General features: G+C 46.0%; 1 protein-coding gene across 1 annotated transcript in view; it reads right to left on the bottom strand.

Moving 5' to 3' along the window:
- Positions 1-3,841: 3,841 nt before the first annotated feature.
- The window catches only part of ARHGAP39 (Rho GTPase activating protein 39), a 360,039-nt gene continuing 342,522 nt past the window's right edge, over positions 3,842-21,358 (bottom strand). The window contains 4 exon segments of the mRNA XM_020995146.2: positions 3,842-4,547; positions 6,336-6,505; positions 10,078-10,163; positions 12,743-12,942. Coding sequence (XP_020850805.1) covers positions 4,353-4,547; positions 6,336-6,505; positions 10,078-10,163; positions 12,743-12,942 — 651 coding nt within the window. The 3' untranslated portion in view covers positions 3,842-4,352.

Below are 21,358 nucleotides of genomic sequence, written 5' to 3'. Positions count from 1 at the left end.
TAGAAGGATGGTTAGGACTAGACCTCCCATGAGCCTGTGCAATCTTGGAGTGCTACAGCAATGAGTGATTGTTTTCTCACTCTGGTCATCGTAGTGGCAGTGAGGGTGACAAGACTCTGGGGACTCCTTGGATGTGTTACAGCCCAGTTCAGCCGCTACCAGATGAGTACTAAGGGAGGCCTTCCAGGGAAGGCAAAAAAGGTGGAAGAGACAAGTAGACAGACGAGTGAGAACAACAGTGGAGAGTGTCCATATGTATTTTATTCACACGACATGGAGCCGCCTCTACATGTCCATGCGTCATAATTACAGAGTTAGTCAGACAATGGGGCTGTTGCCCTGCCCCCCTCCCCTCCCAGGAAGTACCCTACCTCCCACCCACCTCATTGGAAGGCTGCATTCCTCCCCCTCCCCAGCATGGCTGGCCCAGTTCCTGAGATGGCTATCTGAGGAGGACTTTGGGCGGCTATGCCAACCCCACCAACTGGGAGGCTATGCCAACCCCACCAACCTGGAGACCTGCCTACAACAGCCTCCAGTTCTTGGTGAGGAGAGACTGGTGCCGAAGGCCATGGAAGGGCTGGGGATCCTGCTGGGCTTGGTTAGCAGTTTGGGGACTTGTGGCTGGAGTCCCACAGGGGCTTGAGGCCAGAACCAGTGTGGCCCTCCTCCCTCTCCATCTTCCCCCCCAACCCAATCCCAGGGTTGAGGCAGGAGGGGGAGTGGGGCTATTTTTTTTGTTTTTGTTTTTTTTTTTTAATAATAAATAAAAACAATTCTAAAAAAAATAGATATATAAAAACAGGAAAACAAATGAAGTTTTACAACAACCAGAACAACCAAAAAACTCCACCATGGAAAATGTACAAACTGGGAGGGGGCCCCACCACACTGGACAGAGCAGGCCCTGCTTGTTCCCCTCACACCCAGGCCCCTTACCCCAAGCAGGCTATGAACAAATGGTGCACAGGTGGCTCTTTTCCACATGGACACTGCCCCAGCACTGGGATCCAGAGCTCTGCAGGGCGCTCTTCCCCAAGTAGCCTCATTCCTAGGGCCCTGCTTTCGCACAGGCAAATGTGCCCCCATCCACATTCCATGAACATGTAGGCCTGGCTGAGATGGATATGAAATGGGGATGCCTGGATTTTCTGGCATTTATTGCAAAGGTCAAAGGACCATCTTGGGCCCCCAGAAGGTATCGATCAGTGTGGGCTTGCTCTCTCCCTTCTTCCCTGGGTGTTGCCTGTGGAGGGCAGATGACTAGTCTTACCAGGAAGCTGCCTTCTCCTTCGTTTATCTCCTTTGGTGTCGGGCTGAGAGGGAAACCCTGCTGGACTTCCCTCCTATCCATATTCCTTCACATTTGCCATGGGGCCAGGTATAGGGCAGGGAGGTAGGGATGGGGTTGGGTTGCTTTTTGGTCACAAGCCAAGAAAAGATGCAGAAGAAAACTATGATACCAACTTGCTCTGGGCTGAGGCTGGGTGATGACTGGGGAGATAAATAGCATTTGGATTAAAATGATTTAATTAGCAAATTTAGTCCTTATATCTCTCACTCTGTCTCTATTTATATCTCTATACAAAGGCTCCGCTGCCGCAATGAGGATGCGGGATAAATTCTGAATTTATAGTTACACTAAGAAAAAATACTCTTGCCCCATCCCCCCTCCCTACCCCCCTGGCTCCCAGGCTACCCTGTGCACTGCCCTGCCATGGTCCCTTGGCCCCTTCTGCCCCTCTTCTGCCCCCCAACACCAACTTGGGTTTGAGGGGATGAAGATATCTCACTGAGCCAGTCCTTGAGCAGCTTCTGAGGAAGGCCCAGGGAAACCTCTACTCCACTGGGCTCCCCTACAGTCAGTGCTGACCCAAAGGGGCCCTGAAGCCCTCAAGCTCAGTGAGTAGAGGATTGTTCTGGGAGAGGCCCCCAGAGGAGTGGGGGAAGGGCACTTGAGGCAGAAGGTCAGGGGCAGGGCTAGGGATGGGGACACGGCAGCTGGTGGCATCTAAGGCTTGGGTCAAAGGGTTTGAAGCCTCAGGAACTTCCCCCCTCTCCTTTATTCTAGGGGTCTGCTTTGAACACAAGGGGCAACCACTTGTCTACCTCACTCCTGCCTGGAGTCAGGGCTGGGGCCAGCATCAGACAAGCAAGGGCAGTCTGGGTGGAATGAAGAAGACAAACTCATGCTACCACCGTGGCCTGGGTAAAAGATACTGCTTCCTTAGGCCTAGGTTTAGAAGTTCCCAGGGAATGTCTCCCACAGCAAGAGCTGCCCCACTGACCGTGGAAGACAGTGAGAACAGGTAAGCTTGAGTCTTTGGGGTTGGGATCTCCAAAGACTGGATCTGCCTGAAGGGTGGGAGTATGTTCCCCATCTGCCTAGAGAAAAGGGAGCAGGGATTTGGGGAGAGAGCATAGTTGGAAATGTCCTGGGGACGGGGCAGAATGGAAGTAGGGAAGGAGAGGCTGGAGGAAGGCCCCAGAGTTGTGCCCCTCGTCCCTCAAATCAATCCCCTCCCTAGTCCTCAGGGGCCAGCCCTGAACAGAGAGGAGGAGGAGGACTGGCTTGGGTGGTGGTGGTAATTCTCTATCCTCACATGGTGGGAGAGTGTCGGGACAGGAAGGGGCAGTGTCAGCTTGGCTCTGGGGAGCAGAAGGCACTTTCTTGGGGCACCCTGCTGGGAATGGGGGAAGGGGATTCTGCCAGTCCTGCCCCTTGTTGTGCCCAAGGTTCCCTGGGCGGGAGGTGATGTGACTGATTGGACCCAGTGGATCCCTGTCCCTGCCCATGGTGGACCCTGGGTACCTGACAGTGAGTCTGAGGGAATGGGCTGGTTTGGGGCAACTATGGTTAGTGGAAGGAGCCCTGGACTTGGAGTAAGAACTGGGCTCAAATCACAGCTCTGCTTACTACCTGGGTGACTTTGGGCAAATCTCTTCTCTTTGGGCCTCAGTTTCCTCATCTGTAAAATAAGGGGTGGGACAGACTAGATAATATCTAAGATTCTTTCAGCCCTGAAGTTCTGCAGTTCTAGGAGGCCATGGCCAATAGGAAAGCTGGTGGAGAAAAGGGAGGAACCCAGCAGTGACTAGAGCTGTCAGTTCTTGAGTCCCTCAATCACATCTGGTCCCTTAGCTCCTTCAGGGTGTTTTGGGAGAGGCATCAGGCTCTTCCACTGTGCCAGGTCCTATGTTAGGGAAGGGGGTGGGAAGTCACAGGGACGAGAAGGTAGGGGGAGCCAGCGGGAAGTAGGAGCGAGAATAAGACGGAAATTGTGGGGACCCAAGCCCCAGCCTGAAGTTGGGACAGGGGCAGGGGAATGGTACAAGAGAGGCAAGGTCAGAAATGGGTGGAAGAAAAGTGAGAGGCGGGCAAAGTGGGTGGTAAAGGTGTGGGCCTGGGCCTGATTCTGGAGCCAGGGATGGACAGAGGAAAGTCAGATAACAAAGTGCTTTTAACAATGCTCTCCCAAGGAAATTTCTAACTTCTAAGGGCTGAGGTATGGGAATGGGAATAGGTCAGGACACACATGGGACCCTTAGCAGCCAGTCCCCCATGTCCTGGCTAGATGGGACATGGGGGATAGGTGGTAACCAGCTGTGTAAATGCAACATGGACAAACGTAAAACCAAACCCCAGGGCTGGTGAGCTGTGCTCAGGTCCAGCCCTTCTCTGTGCAGCCCAGCCTGGCCCTGGTCTGGGCTTTGGCTAGGGCCATTGTGGGCTAATAACCAGTCATGCTTATTTCAGGGGCCAATACATTCCCTCCCCTCCCTTTCCCTCCCTTCCCTATCCCCTTCCCTCCCTCCCCCCCTCCCCCCTCCCAGGCTGCAGATATGCAGCTAGGGCTGGGTCCCCCACCCCGCTGTTTTCTCCACACACCTAACTGTGTCTTCCCCACAGGGTGCCTGTCTGCCCGTTCCACTGCTGGTGGGCTCTGGGCCCACTGCTGCCTCACTCCTCTTCCCATGCTAACAGGAATAGCCAGGTGGCCGACAGTGCATTTGGGATCGGCCACAGGACTGGGATCAGCTTGGCTCAGCTCAGCTCAGCTCCCCATCCCCTTCAGGTTCCCCTCTACCTTCAGTGTTATTTCTTTAGTTAGCAGTGGGCCAGATCCACCACGCCCAGAAGAAAGAGTACAGGAAGGGGCAGGGGCTGGGCATCATTTGGCCCCCACTGAATTCCTGGAGAAATCTCCCTCACCTGGGGTTATGCAGATGGACCACTGTGGGGCAGGTGGGAGCCCTGGCCAGCAGGCAGTCCCCGTGTGTATCTTGTGTCTCTGTGCAGGGTGGGGGAGCTGCAGGTGGGTGGGCAGGCATGTGGGCCAACCCCCGGAGCACTATAGCACTCCCTCCATGAAGCTGGTATCCAGGTGCTGGATGAGGGCACGGAGGAAGGACATTTCCTTGCGCGTGTTTTCGAAGATGATACGTGGGTCGTCTGACTGGCAGCGCAGGCAGTTGGGCGCCATCACCATGGCCAGGTTGCTGACATCCATCTTAGTGACAGCCACATTGGCAGGCTGCACAAACACCTGTGCGGGCAGAGGGATTATTAAGAAATCTGCAAAAATACCTGTTCACAGCCCTGTTCACAATCCATGTCCTGCAAACGTGTTTATGGGGGAAATTCCATAAGGCTGCCTGACTGAGTCACATGGAGGAAAGACATCCTTCCAGCTCCAGACCCTGCAGAATCTCTCCTCCATTCTAGGGCCGGGCCTTTCTGTCCCAGCCCACTGCTCTGAGGAGGGTGAGGATGGAGCATCTGCTGACCGGCTTATAGGAGAGTGGGATTTCTGTCAAGACAGCACTCCCTCCTAGTGGGTCCTGTGCTTGTCTCCATCCACTGAATCTCACTTGGAATGCTGACCCTGCCTTCCCAGTATTTCCTCTGTATTCTCTTTTCTTCTCTATCACTTCTGCTATCTCCTGAGACTTAGGACCATGTGAGGAAAAGTGCTCAAAACTGAAATTTAAGGATCTGGGTTAGAAGGTAACATGGTACAGCAGAAAGAGCAGTTGGTTTAGAACAAGAGGACCCAAGTTCTAATTCTGGCTGTGCTGCTAACTAGCTGTATGACTGTAAAAAGTCATTTGATCTATCCAGGGATGAGACACCTCTTCCCTAAAATGAGGGGACTGGACCAGGCAATTCTACACCCTGTGAAAAAGTCCCACTTCATTAGATCATCGGATAGATGATGCTGACACAATCTAGTTCAGAGATGGCCAGGAACTTTGCATTTAGTCAAACCCCTTTATCTTCTACATAAGAAAGGTGAAGCTTGGAGCATGGACAGGTCTGGCTCAAAGTTCATGGCAGAGCTGGGCCGATCCCCTGACTTGCTTACCGAGTCACTGCTTTCTGCCTCCCAGTCTCTCCTCACACCCTCCTGCCCCCAAGCAAGGCTGTTTACTGCTTCTGCAGCCTACTTAAAACACAGCTAGTAACAGGTCTCTCTTCTGCCCTATGGCTCCTGGCTCTAGGCCCAAGCAGAAATCTATTCCTGCTTCTATGTGAGAGTTATGAGTTATATATTCTGGCATTTCAAGTTGGAACCACAATCTCTAGCCCTCGATTCCTTACTGTCCTCTAAGTTTGGTCTCTCCTGAAGCCAGAGACTGGGTCTTCTACTCCTCTATCCCCATTCCACAGGAATCAAGAGAAAAAAATACCTAGGACACAATAAATGAGGAGAAGTACTTGGTAACAAAACTTTTTAGAAAGGCACATATGGTACTTAATAATAGATCTCTGCTCTCTCTTTTTTTTTTTGAGGCAATCAGAGTTAAGTGATTGGCTCAGGGTCATATAGCTAAGTGTCTGAGATCACATTTGAACTCAGGTCCTCCAGACTCCAGGGCTGGTGCTTTATCCACTAAGCCACCTAGCTGCCCCAATAGCTCTCATTTCTAGAGTACCTTAATGTTTATAAAATGCTTATCTCCGCAAGATTCAAGTATTACTTCCTTCATTTTACTGATGATAAAACAGACTGAGAGTCTTCTTTGTAAAAGCAGAAAGGAAAGAGAGTGGAAAGCACAATGATCAGTTCGATCCCACACTAGTACTCTGATCTGGGATTCTAGCCTCGGTCTCTGATGGCTCTAGCTCCAGGGATCTTTCTACCACATGACATTCCCCTTTATTAAAAAGCACATACTGGTTATGCCAGAAACCCCTACTTGCTCCAAGGGACTTGAGGGACTGCTACTGCGGTGAACTGGGGCTCATATTCTCAGGCAGGAGAAACAGAGAAGGAGCCCAATTCCCAAGCCTTGTGGAGCACTCTGAGACAGCTAGGCTCAGGGCCCATTACCTGGAGGAAGCGGATGAGGTAGCACAGCACCATTCTGTTGATCCGGGGCAGGGAGTGGACGACAGCGATGGCAGCCTCAGGGTTTTCATAGTGCGTGATGCACTGCTCATAAAATTCATGGGGGATAAGGGGCTCCTCTAGCTCTCGATACCAGAGTTTTAGCAGTGATGCTGTGTGTGGAAGAAGACAGAGAAAAAGAAGAATGAGAGAGCGAGCGCCATCAGCACTTGCATGGAGAGGTTGGTGGAGGTTTCAGCAGGGGGTGGTCAATGGCTACAATGACTTAGTTCCTTAAGATTTAGGGGTAATAAGTTGAGGCTGAAGCAGGTGGGAGAGGCAGGAGCTCAGAGATTCAGGTTAGCTTGGCATCCCATCAAAGAACAGAGGTGTGGATCTGGAAAGAACTACTAGATAAGCATCTGTTCCAGGCTCAGCCAGGACTGAGAGGCTAAGGGAGAAAGGGGAAGAACAGCCAATAGGCCCTAGACATAGCAACAATAACTGACAGCCAGATAACATTTTAAGATAGTCAAAGTGCTTTACCTATTTTATTTCATTTGATACTCAGAACAGCTCTGAGAGGGAGGTGGCTATCATTACCCCATTTTACAGATGAGGGAACTGGTGCTCTGAGAGTTGAAAGCGATTTGGCCAGTGTTACACAGCCAGAAAGTATCGGTTAAAACCTAGCGCTCTATCCCCTCCACCTTCCAGGTCTTCTCAGAAGGGGTCTGCTTGCCTCCATCTCACTAGGCTGAGAGCCTGGAGAAAAATGCTCTTTCCTAAACAAGGGACAGAGGTCACCACAGAACATGAAACGGCTCATTCTGCCCCGATTCACTGGGTGAGGAGAAGCAGGCTATTTTTTGATCCTCACTCTTTACCTCCAGATCATCTCTCTGCTGTCATCACTCAGTCAACCTCCCCTACTCTGAGGTTCACTTCATTCATGTATATCACCCTGTCTAGATGCTTGCTCCATGCACCGCTCAGCCTCGAGGCCAGAAGTGGGGACCCTTGGGCTTCTAGGCCACACGTGGCCCTCTAGGTCCTCAACTAGGGCCCTCTGACTGAATCCAAACTTCACAGAACAAATCCTTTTATTAAGGGCTGCACTTGAGGACCTAGTGGGCTACATGTGGCCTCGAGGCTGCAGGTTCCCCATCCCTGCCTAGGCCATTCATTCTTCCCTTTGCAGCTAAGTCACAGTCTTATTACACAGTCTTATTCTCTACTCCAAATGCTCTTAAACTCGAGGATTTCAGTATACACACTGATGTCCACTTAAATACCCTGATCTTCTAGGTCATCATCCTTCTAAACTCTCACAACCTAAATCCTCATTAGACTTTAACCAATCACAGAAATGGTCAACCTTAGATCTCACCATCACAACTGTGTCACCTCTATGATCCTGAAATTCCTCATTTGTCATAAACCGCCCTTCCATTTTTCCTGGGCTTTGCTTATTCTTCATCCTTAAAGTAAGCATCAGTCCTTTATCCCTCTCTATTCTCCCAATCCATCACTCTTACCTTGACTTTGTTTTCCTCTTTTAACTCTACAGTTGACCAGTTCAACCCCACACTATCTTCTGCTTTAATTCCTTTGTCCTCTGATCTATTGCCAATAATGCCTCGACCTCAAAACTAACCCCCCTCAAAAACAAAACAAAACAAAACAAAATATAATCCGGGGCAGCTAGGTGGTGCAGTGGCTAGAGCACTGGGCCTGGAGTCAGGAGGACATGCTTTCAAATCCGGTCTCAGACCAGACACTTGACACTTACTAGCTTTGTGACCCTGGGCAAGTCACTTAATCCCGAATGCCTCACCAAAAAACTCCCAAAAAACCAAAACCAAACAAAACAAATTAACCCCTCCACCAAGTGTTTCCATTCCTACTCCCATACTGCTAAATGCCACTGGAGAAACTGATACAACTGTGCCAAATGGATCTCCTAGAAATTCATGTTATCGAATCTCAATTGGGCCCTCACTGCTGCACGGAAATCCTTTTACTCCTCTCTGGCTGACTCCTCACAGTGGCTATTTCAAACCTTCTCTGTTCTCTTCAAGACTTCTACAACCTCTTAGTAGAGAACCCCTTTCATTACTGAGAGAACTGAGGCCATCACAGGCTCTCTCATTTCCCCTACTCAATAGAGCAAAGCCTCTTTACATCTTCACTGGTCTCTTCCTCCTTGGCTCGATTATCTGAAGAAAAGGTGGCCCTTTTTGTCAAGGCCAAGCCCTCTACTTCTTCTCTTGGTTCTATGTCCTTTAAGAGTTTGCCCATTTGATTATTTCTGCATGTTCTTGCTCTTACTTCAAGCTCTCTTTATCTCTCTAATAGAATGTAATTAACTCCTTAAGGGCAAGGACTGTATTTCTGCCTTCCATTCCTATTGTTGTGCCTAGCACCAAGTAAGTGCCCAAGAAACGCTTAATGAATTAAACTTATTAGGTCCTTCCTGCTTGCCTCTAAACATGCCCAGCTTTCTTGAATCTTCAAAAACCTTCACTTGACCCTGCCATCCTCCATGAAGTTATCAATCTGGAGCCCTTCTCCCTTTCATAGCTAAAACCCTAGAAATAACTGCCAACATTTGCAATCTCCCCTCCACTCCCTCAATATCCTTTTATTTATCAATCCTTTTGAAATCCAACTTCCAACACTATTACTCTACTGATACTACTCACTTAAAGATAACTTGAAATCTCTTAATTTCTAAATATAATGGTGTTCTCTCTGTCACCAGCATCCTTGCCCCACCTTCAACTTTTGACACTGTTGATCACATTCTCTTTGTATACAAGTTCTCCTTCCCTGGTTTCTGTGACAATATTCCCTTCTTCTTCTGCCTAAAAGATGTTTCTTGGTGTCCCTGGCAAGATTAACCATCTTCTGCCCCCTAAGTGTGTCTTCTAAAGCTCTTTAGGACCCCCTCTTCATCTCTCTTTATACTCTTGGTAATCTTATCAGCTTGCTTGGGTTTAATTATTATCTTTAAACAAATGACTCCCAAAACTATGTATCTGGCTTAGTTTCTCTATAACACTCCAGTCCTATGTCACAAACTGCTTCCTGAATATCTCCACCTGGACACAGGCATCTCTATTTCAACATATCCAAAATGGAACTCCTCATCTAGCCTCCTAAATTACCCTGCCTATTTCTGTTGAGGGCACTACCAGACTCCCAGTCACTCAGATTCACAAATTCAAAATCATCTTTAACTCTTAAAAAAAATCTTTGTTCATCTTTTTTTGGTTTTATGTTATCTACACCTCCTTCTCCACCCCAGAGCCATTTCTTATAACAAAGAATAAAAAAGAGAGGAATAATAGTTCAGTAAATTTGTTGTTGTTCAGTCACGTCAAACTCTTTAAGACTCTGTGGACTATACTGTCCACGGGGTTTTCCTGGCCAAGATGGATGTTATAACATGTGACCATCCTCCCTTCAGGGGTGAGTGAGGCGGAGGAGAGGTAGTAATGGACACCTACTCTAGGTCACATAATTCTGTAGGAAATGAGGACACAGAGCTGGAAGGTTTGGCTCCCTGGCAAGCCTGGAGGCACCTGGGTCTCCTCTACAGTCTTCCTCAATGTTATACCTCTAGCACCATGGAAGGGATGTGTGTGTGTGTGTGTGTGTGTGTGTGTGTGTGTGTATATAAAATCTCAGTACTCCTCTCTAGTTCCTAGTATCAGTCTGTGCCCCATCTCTTACCAGGGACATGGGGGGTCCTCCAGCCCTGTGGGGATCTTCCACTGATCCACCTGCAGCTTCAGAGCATTCACCTCATCAATGTCCCCAGGGACCCTGTGAGAGAGAGAAAGAGAGAGAGAGTGTGTGTGAGAGAGAGAGAAACAGAAAACTTGAGATGAATTTCCCTAAGGACATTTCCTACCACCAATGAGCTATCCTAGAAAGGGAAGGAATAATCATTTATATGGCACCTACTATGTGCCAGGCAACTCTACTAAGTGCTTTATAAAACAGGAGATAGGTACTGTTATTACCCCCATTTTACAGCTGATGAAATTGAGGCAAACAGAGGTTAAGTGACTTGCCCAGGGTCACACAGCTAGTATATTACCAAGGCTGGATTTGAACTCAGGTCTTCCTGACTCCAAGCCCAGCACTCTAACCACTGTGCAATCTAGCACCCAGTCTGCCTCTATTTCCATATAGTCTTTCAGTCTTTGATACTTCTGTGGTTGAGACTGTTAAATTGGGAGTTGAGGGCAATAGTATGATATCCTCCATCCTTTGTCATGGGACACACACGCATTGTGCATGACACACATACTGAATTCCTTCCCCTCTTTATTCATCTCTCAAATGACCAAGTTGGACTGGAAGGCCTCTGGGTTCCCTGTCAGCTCTAGACCTAGATCTGGTGACTCTGTAGCTCCCATTTCTATGGCAGTTTATAACAGGCAGAGCACTTTTCTTCTACAGGCCTGAGAAAAATCAGAGAGAGGAGGGCAGACACGTGAGGGAGCAGAGGTTCAACAGAGCTGACTTTCCTAAGGTCACACAGCTATAATGCAGTAGAGCCGTGACTCTAACCTGGTTCCCCTGACTCCAGGTCTAGGCCTCATTCCTCTACATGATTTCTAAGGCTCTAGGGCTAGAAATTCTTTTGAGAAACCATAAAAGCACAGGATTTAGAGACAAAAGGAACTGTAGAAATCATCACCATCAAGCATTTATTAAGTGTTTACTATGCCAGGCACTGTGCTGAATGCTAGGATAGAATGCAAGGAAAAACACAGTCCCTGTCCTCAAGGACCTCACATTCTAATGGGGGAGACACCATGTAAACAACTATGCATAGAGCAGGCAGGGCAGCCAGAGAAAAAGCATGGAATGAGGAGTGTCTGTGCAAGGAACAGCAAGGCCAGTGCAGCTGGCCAGGTTACACAGCTAGTATATGACTGAGGCTGGATTTGAACTCTGGTCTTTCTGACCTGAGGGGTGACAAGCAGGGGACAGAAGACAGGCAGTGACCTGGTTATGCTCCAAGGCTGGGCCTCTGCTGCAGGCTGTCCTGGCTCTTTACTGCTTTGAAGGCCCCATCTAGACTCTTGTCTGATGTTTGAGTGGGGAATAAAGGGTAAGGTGAAGGCTTAACAGCTGGTAATGAAGGGGGTTAGACAGGGAGGGGATGGTAGAAAAGAAGTCAGTGCAGGACACAGAAGCTAGCTGTTGATGATGCAGGCCCCATGCAAGGCTCCTCAGAAGGCCTGCCTCACCTGGAACCAATCCTGGCCTCCAGGATCCAAGGGCAAACCCTGCAGCAGTGCCCCATTCTCTAGAGGTCAGACAAACTACTCGGTTCTTTTTGAGGGCTCCCAGAGCCAGACCCTGGATGAGAACCGCAGAACTAGCCTGGCCACCTTTCCTCTCTGAACCTGTGAGGACTCTGTCAAGAACACAGGATCACGGACATAGAGTGGGAAAGGACCCTCAGATGACTGGCTCTGCTTCCAGCCTGGCCACCAGACTTACTGGCCAGCAGATAGTCTTGCTGGAGAAGAGACTAGCTACCACTGAAACCAGCTGCTAACCAACTGCCACCAAGTGGGCAGGCAAGCTTGAGAGAGAGAATTCTATACAATTGGTGACCAACTTGCGATGTCAGGAAGGGGAATCCCAAAGTCCTAGGAGTATCAGTGTCCTCAGGCCATTGTTTCTGGCATTATCCAAGGCAGCAGTAATTATGGAGATATGACCTAGCAACTTACTCTGAAGGAAGTCTCTTCTACCCGGTCAGCAGTCACAGCTATTAAAGACCCAGACAGGAAAGGTTTTACCACCCAAATCCTTAGCACTACCATTTCGCTTAACAACAGAAACAGATACAGTTAGGTCAATGGAAATGTCATTCAAGAAGACGCATTATCTATCACCTGTTTTGGCAATGCACCCCAAGGACCACGGAGCCTTTCCATCTGGCTTGCGTTTGTCTCCACCTATTAGAATGTGAGCTCCATGGGACTGTCTTGCTTTTCTATTTGTATTCTCAATGATTAGCACAATCATATGCATATAGTAAGCACTTAATATGTGCTTTTTCATTCATTTATTCATTCAGAGACCATCTAATCCACTCCTCCCAATTTACAAATGAAGAAACTATGACCCAAGAAAAGTTAAATGATTTGCCCAAGGCAACCTAGGTAGTATCACGAACCTTGTTTCCTCAGTCACTTCACCTTTCACTTGCCACAGTGGCAGAGCTGAAATCTGGACCCAGGTCCTCTGACTTTAAATCCAGCACTTTTTCAAATGTATTGAAACTGGCTCCCAATCTTATGATCCTATGGAGAGTAGGACACTCATCACAGGATTGGGTCTGCAGCCCTGCTTCCCTGATCCCTATCCCAAGGTACCTGAATATGCCCTCAGTCTGGTCCCCGTTGAGTGCCAGCACCTCCTCGGAAAGTCGTGTCTGTACCCAGGGCAGCTGCCGGTCAGGGTAGCGCTCCTTCTGCATGGCCAGGATATCTTGAAGCGCACTGCCAAACATGGATGGACTGAATACAGCATTCTTTGCATGTCGGATTTCCTCCATGTTAGGCTTCTTCAGGCCCTAGGAAGGTATATGTGTTGAGAGACACAGTGAATAGGATTTCACAACTTGATGCCAGGGAACTTGGAGAAAGCAATATGGAGGTCTGGGAGACAGATACAACAAAGGGAATGGGGAATCATTATGATCATGGTGCCCAACGAAATTTGAAGGGTCCAGAGATCATAAGGGTGGGATGAAGTCTTCCCATATCACAGGGTTAGAGAAAAAAAAAGCCTGGTGTGTACATGCATGAATGTGTGCAGGTGTGTGTGTGTGTGTGTGTGTGTGTATATACACACACACACACACACACACACACACACACACATACATATATATATGTTTTGGAACAAGTAGGAATTCAAGCTCACAGGAGGCAAAAAAACACCCTTTTGGTCTTAAACATATACATAAACACATAACCTCAGAGTCACAGAGGGGACCTGAGAGATGATGTAGTCCGATTCCTATTTTAATAAGAATCACCTCTGTAACACAACCAAATAGTCATCTAACCTTTGTGTGAAGATCTCTAGTGAAGGTGAACCTACCGACTCCAGCAGCATTCCATGCCACTTCTGGGTGGCTCGAACTGTTGCCCAACACTACTAATTTGGTCCTCTAGGTAGTGGACCAAGACCAATCCCTTTTACATGACAGCCATGCCAATATCTGAAGACTATTATTGTGTGTGCTGCTCCTCTTTTTTTCAGGCTTAACATCCCAAGTTCTAATTTGCTATGGTTTTGAGGAACCTCACCATCTTGGTCACAACATGGTGCCCATAACTGAACAGAACAGTTGGGCTGTGGTCTAATCAGAAAGTACTGTTGCTCTCCGTGTTTTGGGCACTATGCCTCACCTATGTAGTCTGAGTTGTGTGAGTTTTTCCGGCTGTTACATCACATCACTCACTCAACTATGTTGACTTTTCACAAGTCTACTAAAACTCCTAATACTTTTTTTTCAGATGAAATGAGGGAATTAGTACTGGATACATGTATTTGAGAGTCATCTATCTGTATAATAATTGAACAATCAGGAGTTGATGAGATCACCAAGGGACAGAGTACACAGAAGACAGACAAGAGGGGAAAGGGACAGAGGGTACAGCCTTGTGGAATGCTCTTGCTGAATAGCCAGGGAATGGCTGATGATCCAGCAATGAACCCTGAGAAGGAATTTGTTAGACAGGCAGAAGAAGAACCAGGAGAGAGCAGTGTCACAGAATTTAAGAAAAACAGAATATCGAGCAGGAAGATGTGGGTGACAGAACGTCAAAAGGGGAACGAATATAGATTAATGAGGATGAGAACAAACAAGAAGCCATCAGATCTAGCTGTTAAAAGATTGCTGATAATGTTTGAGATAACAATTGCAATAGGATGGTACTGTTGGAAGCCAGAACGCAAAGGAGTTAAGTGCATGGATACTGAGTTTAGAGTTAGCAAGTATTGACAATTCTCTTTTAAGTGCTTGGCTTTGAAAAGTTTAAGATCACACACCCACACACACATACGTATGAATACACAACACACAAATATACATATATATGTATACTTACATACTATATATTTATATACACACATATATGTTTGTAATTTGAGTAGGGATAGCAAAGTCAGGTAAAGGTTTTCTTGGGCTTTAAGAAACCTAGGTATGTTTGTAGAAAACAGAAGAAGAACTGGAGAAAAATTAAAGATGAGAGAGAAAATGATTAATGGAATGAGGAAGATAAAGAGTGGGGATGGGATCAGGAGTACAAGTAGAAGGGTAGGCTTTGACAAGATATGTCATCTCTTCCTTAAATACTAGAGCAAAGGATGGAAGAACAGAGGATGATACAGAAAGATTTTGAGACGAGTAAGAGAGAAGGAAGATTGCTTGACAGATGTCTTTGAATTTCTCAATAAAGTAGGACGCGCAGTCATCTACTGGTGGGCAAAGTAGAATCCTGGGAGTCTGAGGAGAAAGGAGAAGGTCTGGAAGGGAGTATGCTCCAGAGTCAACCAGGAGGGAATAAAAGGAAGGTCCAGATGAGATCACATAACATGAATCTGTAGCAGGTGTTGGTCAGCAGCACAGGGGTAGGGAGAGTAGGAAGAAAGAAGGCTGATTGTGAGGGTGATCTAGAGTTAAGGATGAGTAGGTAGGTTAGAGTGGTAATTAAGAAGATAAGGGATTCAAGGACAGAGGGCAGTGTCAAAAAGAGAACTCTCCCCTCCCCCAGGCTCAAAAGCTCAGTGTCATGTCCCACTCCTCCCTCTAACTCATTCCACACATCCTATCAATTGCCAAATCTTGTGAACTTTTATCTCCACATCTCTCTCTCCCTCTTTTTTTTTTTGGTGAGGCAATTGGGGTTAAGTGACTTGCCTATGGTCACATAGCTAGTGTCTAGTGTCTGAAGCTGGATTTGAACTCAGGTCCTCCTGACTCCAGAGCCAGGGCTCTACCCACTGTGCCACCTAGCTGCCCCATCTCTTGCATACAATCCTCCTCTCCACTCACATAGCCACTATCACATATATCTTACCTAGAATATCAATATACCCTTCTAATTGGTCTCTTTCCAATCTATTTAGCTGTGAAAGTAACCTTCCTAAGCTCAGGTTTGACTATGTAATCCTCTCCTTTCTCCTCCCAATAAACTTCAGTGGTTTCCTATTACTTCTAGGATCAAACACAAACTCCTTTTCTGTCATTTAAAAGTCTTGCTGATCTGGTTCTTTCCTAACTTCCCAGTCTTCTTACACCTTCCCTCCCTTTTCTGGCTGTTCTGAATACGATATTTTGCACCTGCGGTGGCCTTTGCACTGGCTGTCCCCCATGCCTGGAATGCTTGCCCACTACCTCATTTCTGCAGCTCTGAATCTCTGGTTTTCTTTGAAGCTTATCTCAGGAGCCACCTTCTACAGGAGGCCTTTCCCTCTCAGGCTTCTCTCCATCTTCTCTGAATGCATTATTTATGTATCTGTCTGTATTCCTGCTGTCTCCCCCTTTAGAAGGTGAGCACCTTCAGCACAAAAACCATTTTGCTTTTGTGTCCCCACTGCTTAGCACAGTGCCTGGCACACAGTAAAAGCTTAATTAAGGCTTGTTGGTTGACTGAAACTGAAGCCCAGAAGAAGAAGTGATATGCTCAAACTGATACCCCTCGTGCGTGATGAAACCCAAAGGAGTTAAACCAAGGTGTTCAAAGAGTAGCACTCTTTCCAAGATCCAAGAGCCAGGACCCACCTGAGACACAATATCCTGCTCATGAAATGGGGATTACACCTGATTTCAAGTGTGCCCCTCACGTGGAGGGGGAGAAATTAGCCACCAGTGATAGTGGCAGCAATCATCTGTACCAGAGAATTAGAGAAATGACTGAGAACTCAGGCCAGGGAGACCAGGTACCAAATATGACTCCTTCCTGGCTGGCAATGTGGTCTAATGTGCTTGAAAAAACACTGGTCTTGCAACTCCAAAAGACTCACGATGGAAAAAAAACATCCAGAGAAAGAACTATGGAGTCTGAATGAAGACGGAAGCATACTACTTGCTCTCCTTTTCTTTTGTTGTTTTGTTTTTTCTTTCTCAGGGTTCTTCCTATTAGTTCTGATTCTTTTTTACATCATGACTAATGTGAAGATATGCTTAATATGAATGTGTAAGTAGAGCCTATATCAAATTTCACGCCATCTTGTGGAGGGGGAGAAAATTTAAAACTCAAAATCTTATGGAAGTGAATGTTGAAAACTAAAAATAAATAAATTACCCCCCCCAAAAAAACCACTGGTCTTGGAGTCAGAATATTTAGGCTTGAGTCTTGGCTTTCATACTTACTAGCTGTATGATCTGGGACAAAGAAAGGAACAAAGGAAATGAACATTTATTAGTGCTAGAAACACAAATACAAGCAAAAAGAAAGATAGTCCTTGCTTTCAAGGAGATTATATTCTATGTTAAAGAATCATAGGATTCAGAACTAGAAAGGAAGGGGGAAGGGAATAAGCATTTATTAAATGCCTACTGTATGTCACACACTGTGCTGTTTTACAAATATCATCTCTTTTGATCCTCCAACAGCTCTGTGAAGTAGGTGCTGTAATTATCCCCATTTTATAGTTGGAGACTTGCCTCAGGGTCAGCTGCTAGTGTCTGAGGACAGAGCTGAATTCAAGTCTTCCTGATGCCAGTGCTTTATCCATGGTGAAACCCAGTTGCCAAAGATATTTCAGTTGAACCACCTCATCACCTATGAAGAAACTGAAGCTAAGAGAGACTGAGTGTCTTGCCTAAGGTCAGAGTAAGAATTCAAACTTGGGGCCATGGTCAGGCAATGTGAGGAAGAAAATCTTTGTCTATCTCTTTCCCCACTTTCTATACCCGAAAAGGTGAGAGTGAAAGAGGGATGACAGGAGAGGGGAAAAAAGAAACCTTTTATGACCTTTTGAGCTGAATTGGGCATTGGTCTGAATTATTCCTTTGCTGAGTGATCGGGCACAAAAGGTAATGATTTTCCCCCTTACGTCTATGGGTGGAGTTTGTTCAGCTAGCCGGCAATTAAGCAAGAATGTGTCTTAAGAATCAGAAAGATTCTTAGATATTTAGATATCTGAAATCTGATACTAGGTTTGGGACTCCAAATCCAGTTTTTCACTCTACGCCACTGATCCTACCCCAAATGACGTATAAAGGCGACCTAAGTTTACTATGACAGTAAGACACAGCGTGAGTTTTGGCAGATCCTACCCAAGATGGAAAGGGTGTGAGTATGGGCCTGCAAATGGACTGGGCCCTGGAATTTTAGCCTTTGCCTAGAGAAATGAGGGTAGCTTCATTAGGGAATGATTTTTCTTTCCATTCACGTTTCATGAAAAGCATCTACTAAGGCAAGGAAGAACTGAGATTTGTATACCTAGTTATCATGACCTATTATCCCCTCCTATTGATTCATGTAGAGACAAATATTACTGTTAGAAAGAATTAAGAAAGCATTGCAAAATACTAGGAAGTCTTGGGAAAGACACGCAAGATCTTAGGTACACAAATGGTTTCCTTCATCGCTGCTGCCTATTAAGGGCAAGGAATTCAGAAGGAAAAGGCAGATTTGGGAAATGACAAGATGCTTAAGAAGATGGTTATCTGAGAACAGAATGAGGATTTCTGGCCTATGGCTTAAAATACAGGAAATACAATCTCCTGCCCAGGATATGGAATAGATCTAAAAACACCCACTAAGAATGTATTTGCCTTGAGTTGTATAAATCTCTTTCTCTGTATATACATATACATACATACATACATACATATACACACACACATATACATATGTATGCACACACATACATATGTATGTATAGGCTTTAAACTGAAAAGGAAGGGACAAAGACAAAATTGCTCATTAATTCTAGAATCTGGCCGGGAAACAAAATCAAGATCACTGGTCTTCACCAAGGGTAGCTACATACCATAGAGGGTAGCTACAATGTAGGAACAATAACACTGGAGCTATCAGGATAAAAAAATCTAGGAAAGGAGAAAGTAATAAAACCCTATGGCTGAAGATGTCTACATACAAATATACAAAGTATGAATAATAAGGATTAAAGAAGGAACAGGACTGGCCTGAAGGAGGACAGGTGGATTATCATCAACACTTACTTTGCTCCTGTTTTCTCTGCCAAGGTAAATGATCTTTGGACTAGAAAGGACAAAACAAAAATTGCTGCGAAGGAGATGATACTCAAGATAAGAAGGCAGATGGTAAAAGATCATTTAGCTCATTTATCATTATTCAGATGAGTTTAAATCACCTAGTCCACATGAACTACATTCAAAAGGACTAAAAGAAATGGCTGATTGCTGAGGGAGCCACTGTTAGTATTCTCTGAAAAATCATGGAGAATTAGAAGGTACCACAAGATGCAGAAAGGCAAAAGTCCAGATTTTCAAAAAAGGGAAGAGAATGGGGTTTGTAAACTGCAAACGAGTGATTCTGATTTTGCTTCTTGGCCAAATTCTAGGATGGATTATCATAAATCAGACCACATCTGGAGTTCTAGGTGCCACATTTTAGAAAGCACACTGGTAAGCTGGGGGAAGCTCTCTACAGAAGGATAACCTGCAATAGGAGGATTAGTTGAAAGAACCAGGGATGTTTCACTTGGAGAAGAGAGATTGTATTTGTTCTGCCTAACCTCAGGGGACAGAATTGGGAATAGTAGGTGGAAGTCGCAGGCAAACACACACACACACACACACACACACGCTTGGTGTAAAGAAAACCTTCCTAACTATCAGAGATATTTTAAAAGTGGAATGGAATAGCTCCAGAGGCAGTAGAACTACCCCTCCCTGGAGGTCTTACCAGAGGCTATATGGCCACTTGTCAGAAATACTGTGAAGGTGTTCTTGTTTAGGTATGAGTTGGACTGGATGGCCTCTGAGCTCCTTTTGAGATTCTGTGATGCTGTCCTGGATGAACCTGCTATGCACCATGTGTGTGCAGGGAGAAGGAGGCTTTCCCTGAAGGTGTGCTGAAGATGCTCTCACACAACACTCCTCCTTCCCAGGTATTTGCCCAAATGGTGGCAGGGACTATTAATGAGGTCAGAATGGGAAGAACAGGGAGAGCACAAACTTGTCAAATGGCAAATCCTGAATTGGGGATACATGTACAGATAGTTCTCACTTTACATAAGTGAACATTTCCACAGACCTCTACGTAAAGCAATTTTTTTGTAATATGAATTTGTCCATGGACATGGAGAAGAGAGGGAAGGGAGGCAGGAAGGTGGCTGTGGAAAGGGGGCTGGCACATGGTTCAAGGGCACATGGAGGCTGGGGATAGAGAAGTGAGAGCAGGAGAAGGAACACATGGGGGCTGGGGCTAACCACGTGGGGGCCTGGCCAGAATTAAGAGGAAAAACACGTAAGGGGCTGGACATGGATACAAACAACAGACGATGGGTGACTCTCAGGGGTCAGGGACAGACACTAGGCACTGGTCTGCAGAGGGACAGAAAACAGACATTCAGGGACCAGACACACAGGCAGGTGGCAGGAGCAGGGCAAAGATCTCCTCTCTCAGTACAGGAGGTCTCAAGTTAACCCCAAGATCTAGTGGTAGTGGTAGTCTCTTCAAGTCAGTTTTGCTTTCACTTGGAGGGCTTTATTTATTTACTTTTGGTAGGAGGCTAGGAGACCACAGAGTGCAGAGCCAAAGGGCAGGAACAGAGAGAGTGAGCATGTGAGTGCACAGTACTATACAGTAAAGTTAACATAACTATTTTTTTGGAATGTACATTTTTCAGAATTCATAGTCAAATATGCTTAATATGAATTTATATAAAGTGACAATTGTCTGTATAGAGTCTCATGGCTCCACTAACCATGAAAATGTGGGGCTGTGTTCGCAGCAACACTTTTTAATGTAGCTGAGAATTGAAAGAGAAATAGATGCACAACAATTAGAGAATGTCTAAATAAGTTGTGGCCCATGGATAGAATGAGGCATGATTGTACCAATAAACATGAAAGATTCAGACAAATATGGGAAGACACACAAAATGAAACAGAATTAAGCAGAACCAGAAAAATAATAAACATAATGACAGCAGTGCAAATGGAAGAGAATACTACAAAGAAAGTGAACATAGTATATAGTTATAATCACCAGGCTTGGCTATAGAGATCAAAGAGCTGGGAAAATTACCTCTGTGCTTTCATCCAAGAGGTGGGAGACTATGGATATGGAATGGTATACATGCTGTCATACCCAGTGAATACATTGATTAGTTTTTGCCGAACTGTTTCCCCCTCCTTTTTTTTTTTTTTGAAATCTTTGTTAGAAGGGAAATTTCACTGGTGGGGGGGGGTTAGATTATTTTTATACAAGATATTGTAAAGCAGATTCCTAATTACTTATTGGATGGATGAGACCTTTGAGATCCTTTTGTCAGCTCTAAAATTATATGGTTATGTGACTGTTAATGTGAAGGAATTCAGAGCGGGGGAGGGAGGAGGAGATAGCTGCAGATAGGCAAATTTTGGTTTAAGCAGTCAGTCACCCAATAAGCATTTATTAAGTGCCTACTATGTGCTAGGCACTGTGTTAAGTGCTAGGGATACACAGAGAGGCAAAAGACAGTCCCTGCTCTCAAAGCTCACAGTCTAATGGGGGAATCAATAAGCAAACAACTATACACAGACAAAAAATGTACAGGATAAACTGGAGATAATAGAAGGAGGGCACTAGCATTAAGAGGGATCAGGAAGAGCTTTTAGGAGATGGAATTTTAGCTTGCAGACTTAGCTTGAGACTAGGAGGAAGCCAGAGAAACTGGGAGGTGGAGATGAGGAGGGAGAGAGCTCCAGGCACAGCAGACTGCCAGTGAAAAACAGCAAAGTCAGAAGAGACTGGAGTGTCTTGTGCAAGGAGCAG

This window comes from Phascolarctos cinereus, unplaced genomic scaffold, assembly GCF_003287225.1.
Source record: "Phascolarctos cinereus isolate Bilbo 61053 unplaced genomic scaffold, phaCin_HiC Scaffold_4;HRSCAF=312, whole genome shotgun sequence".
Lineage (NCBI taxonomy): Eukaryota > Metazoa > Chordata > Mammalia > Diprotodontia > Phascolarctidae > Phascolarctos > Phascolarctos cinereus.
Note: the sequence above shows the minus strand (reverse complement) of the source record. Positions and strands in the feature narration are given on the sequence as shown.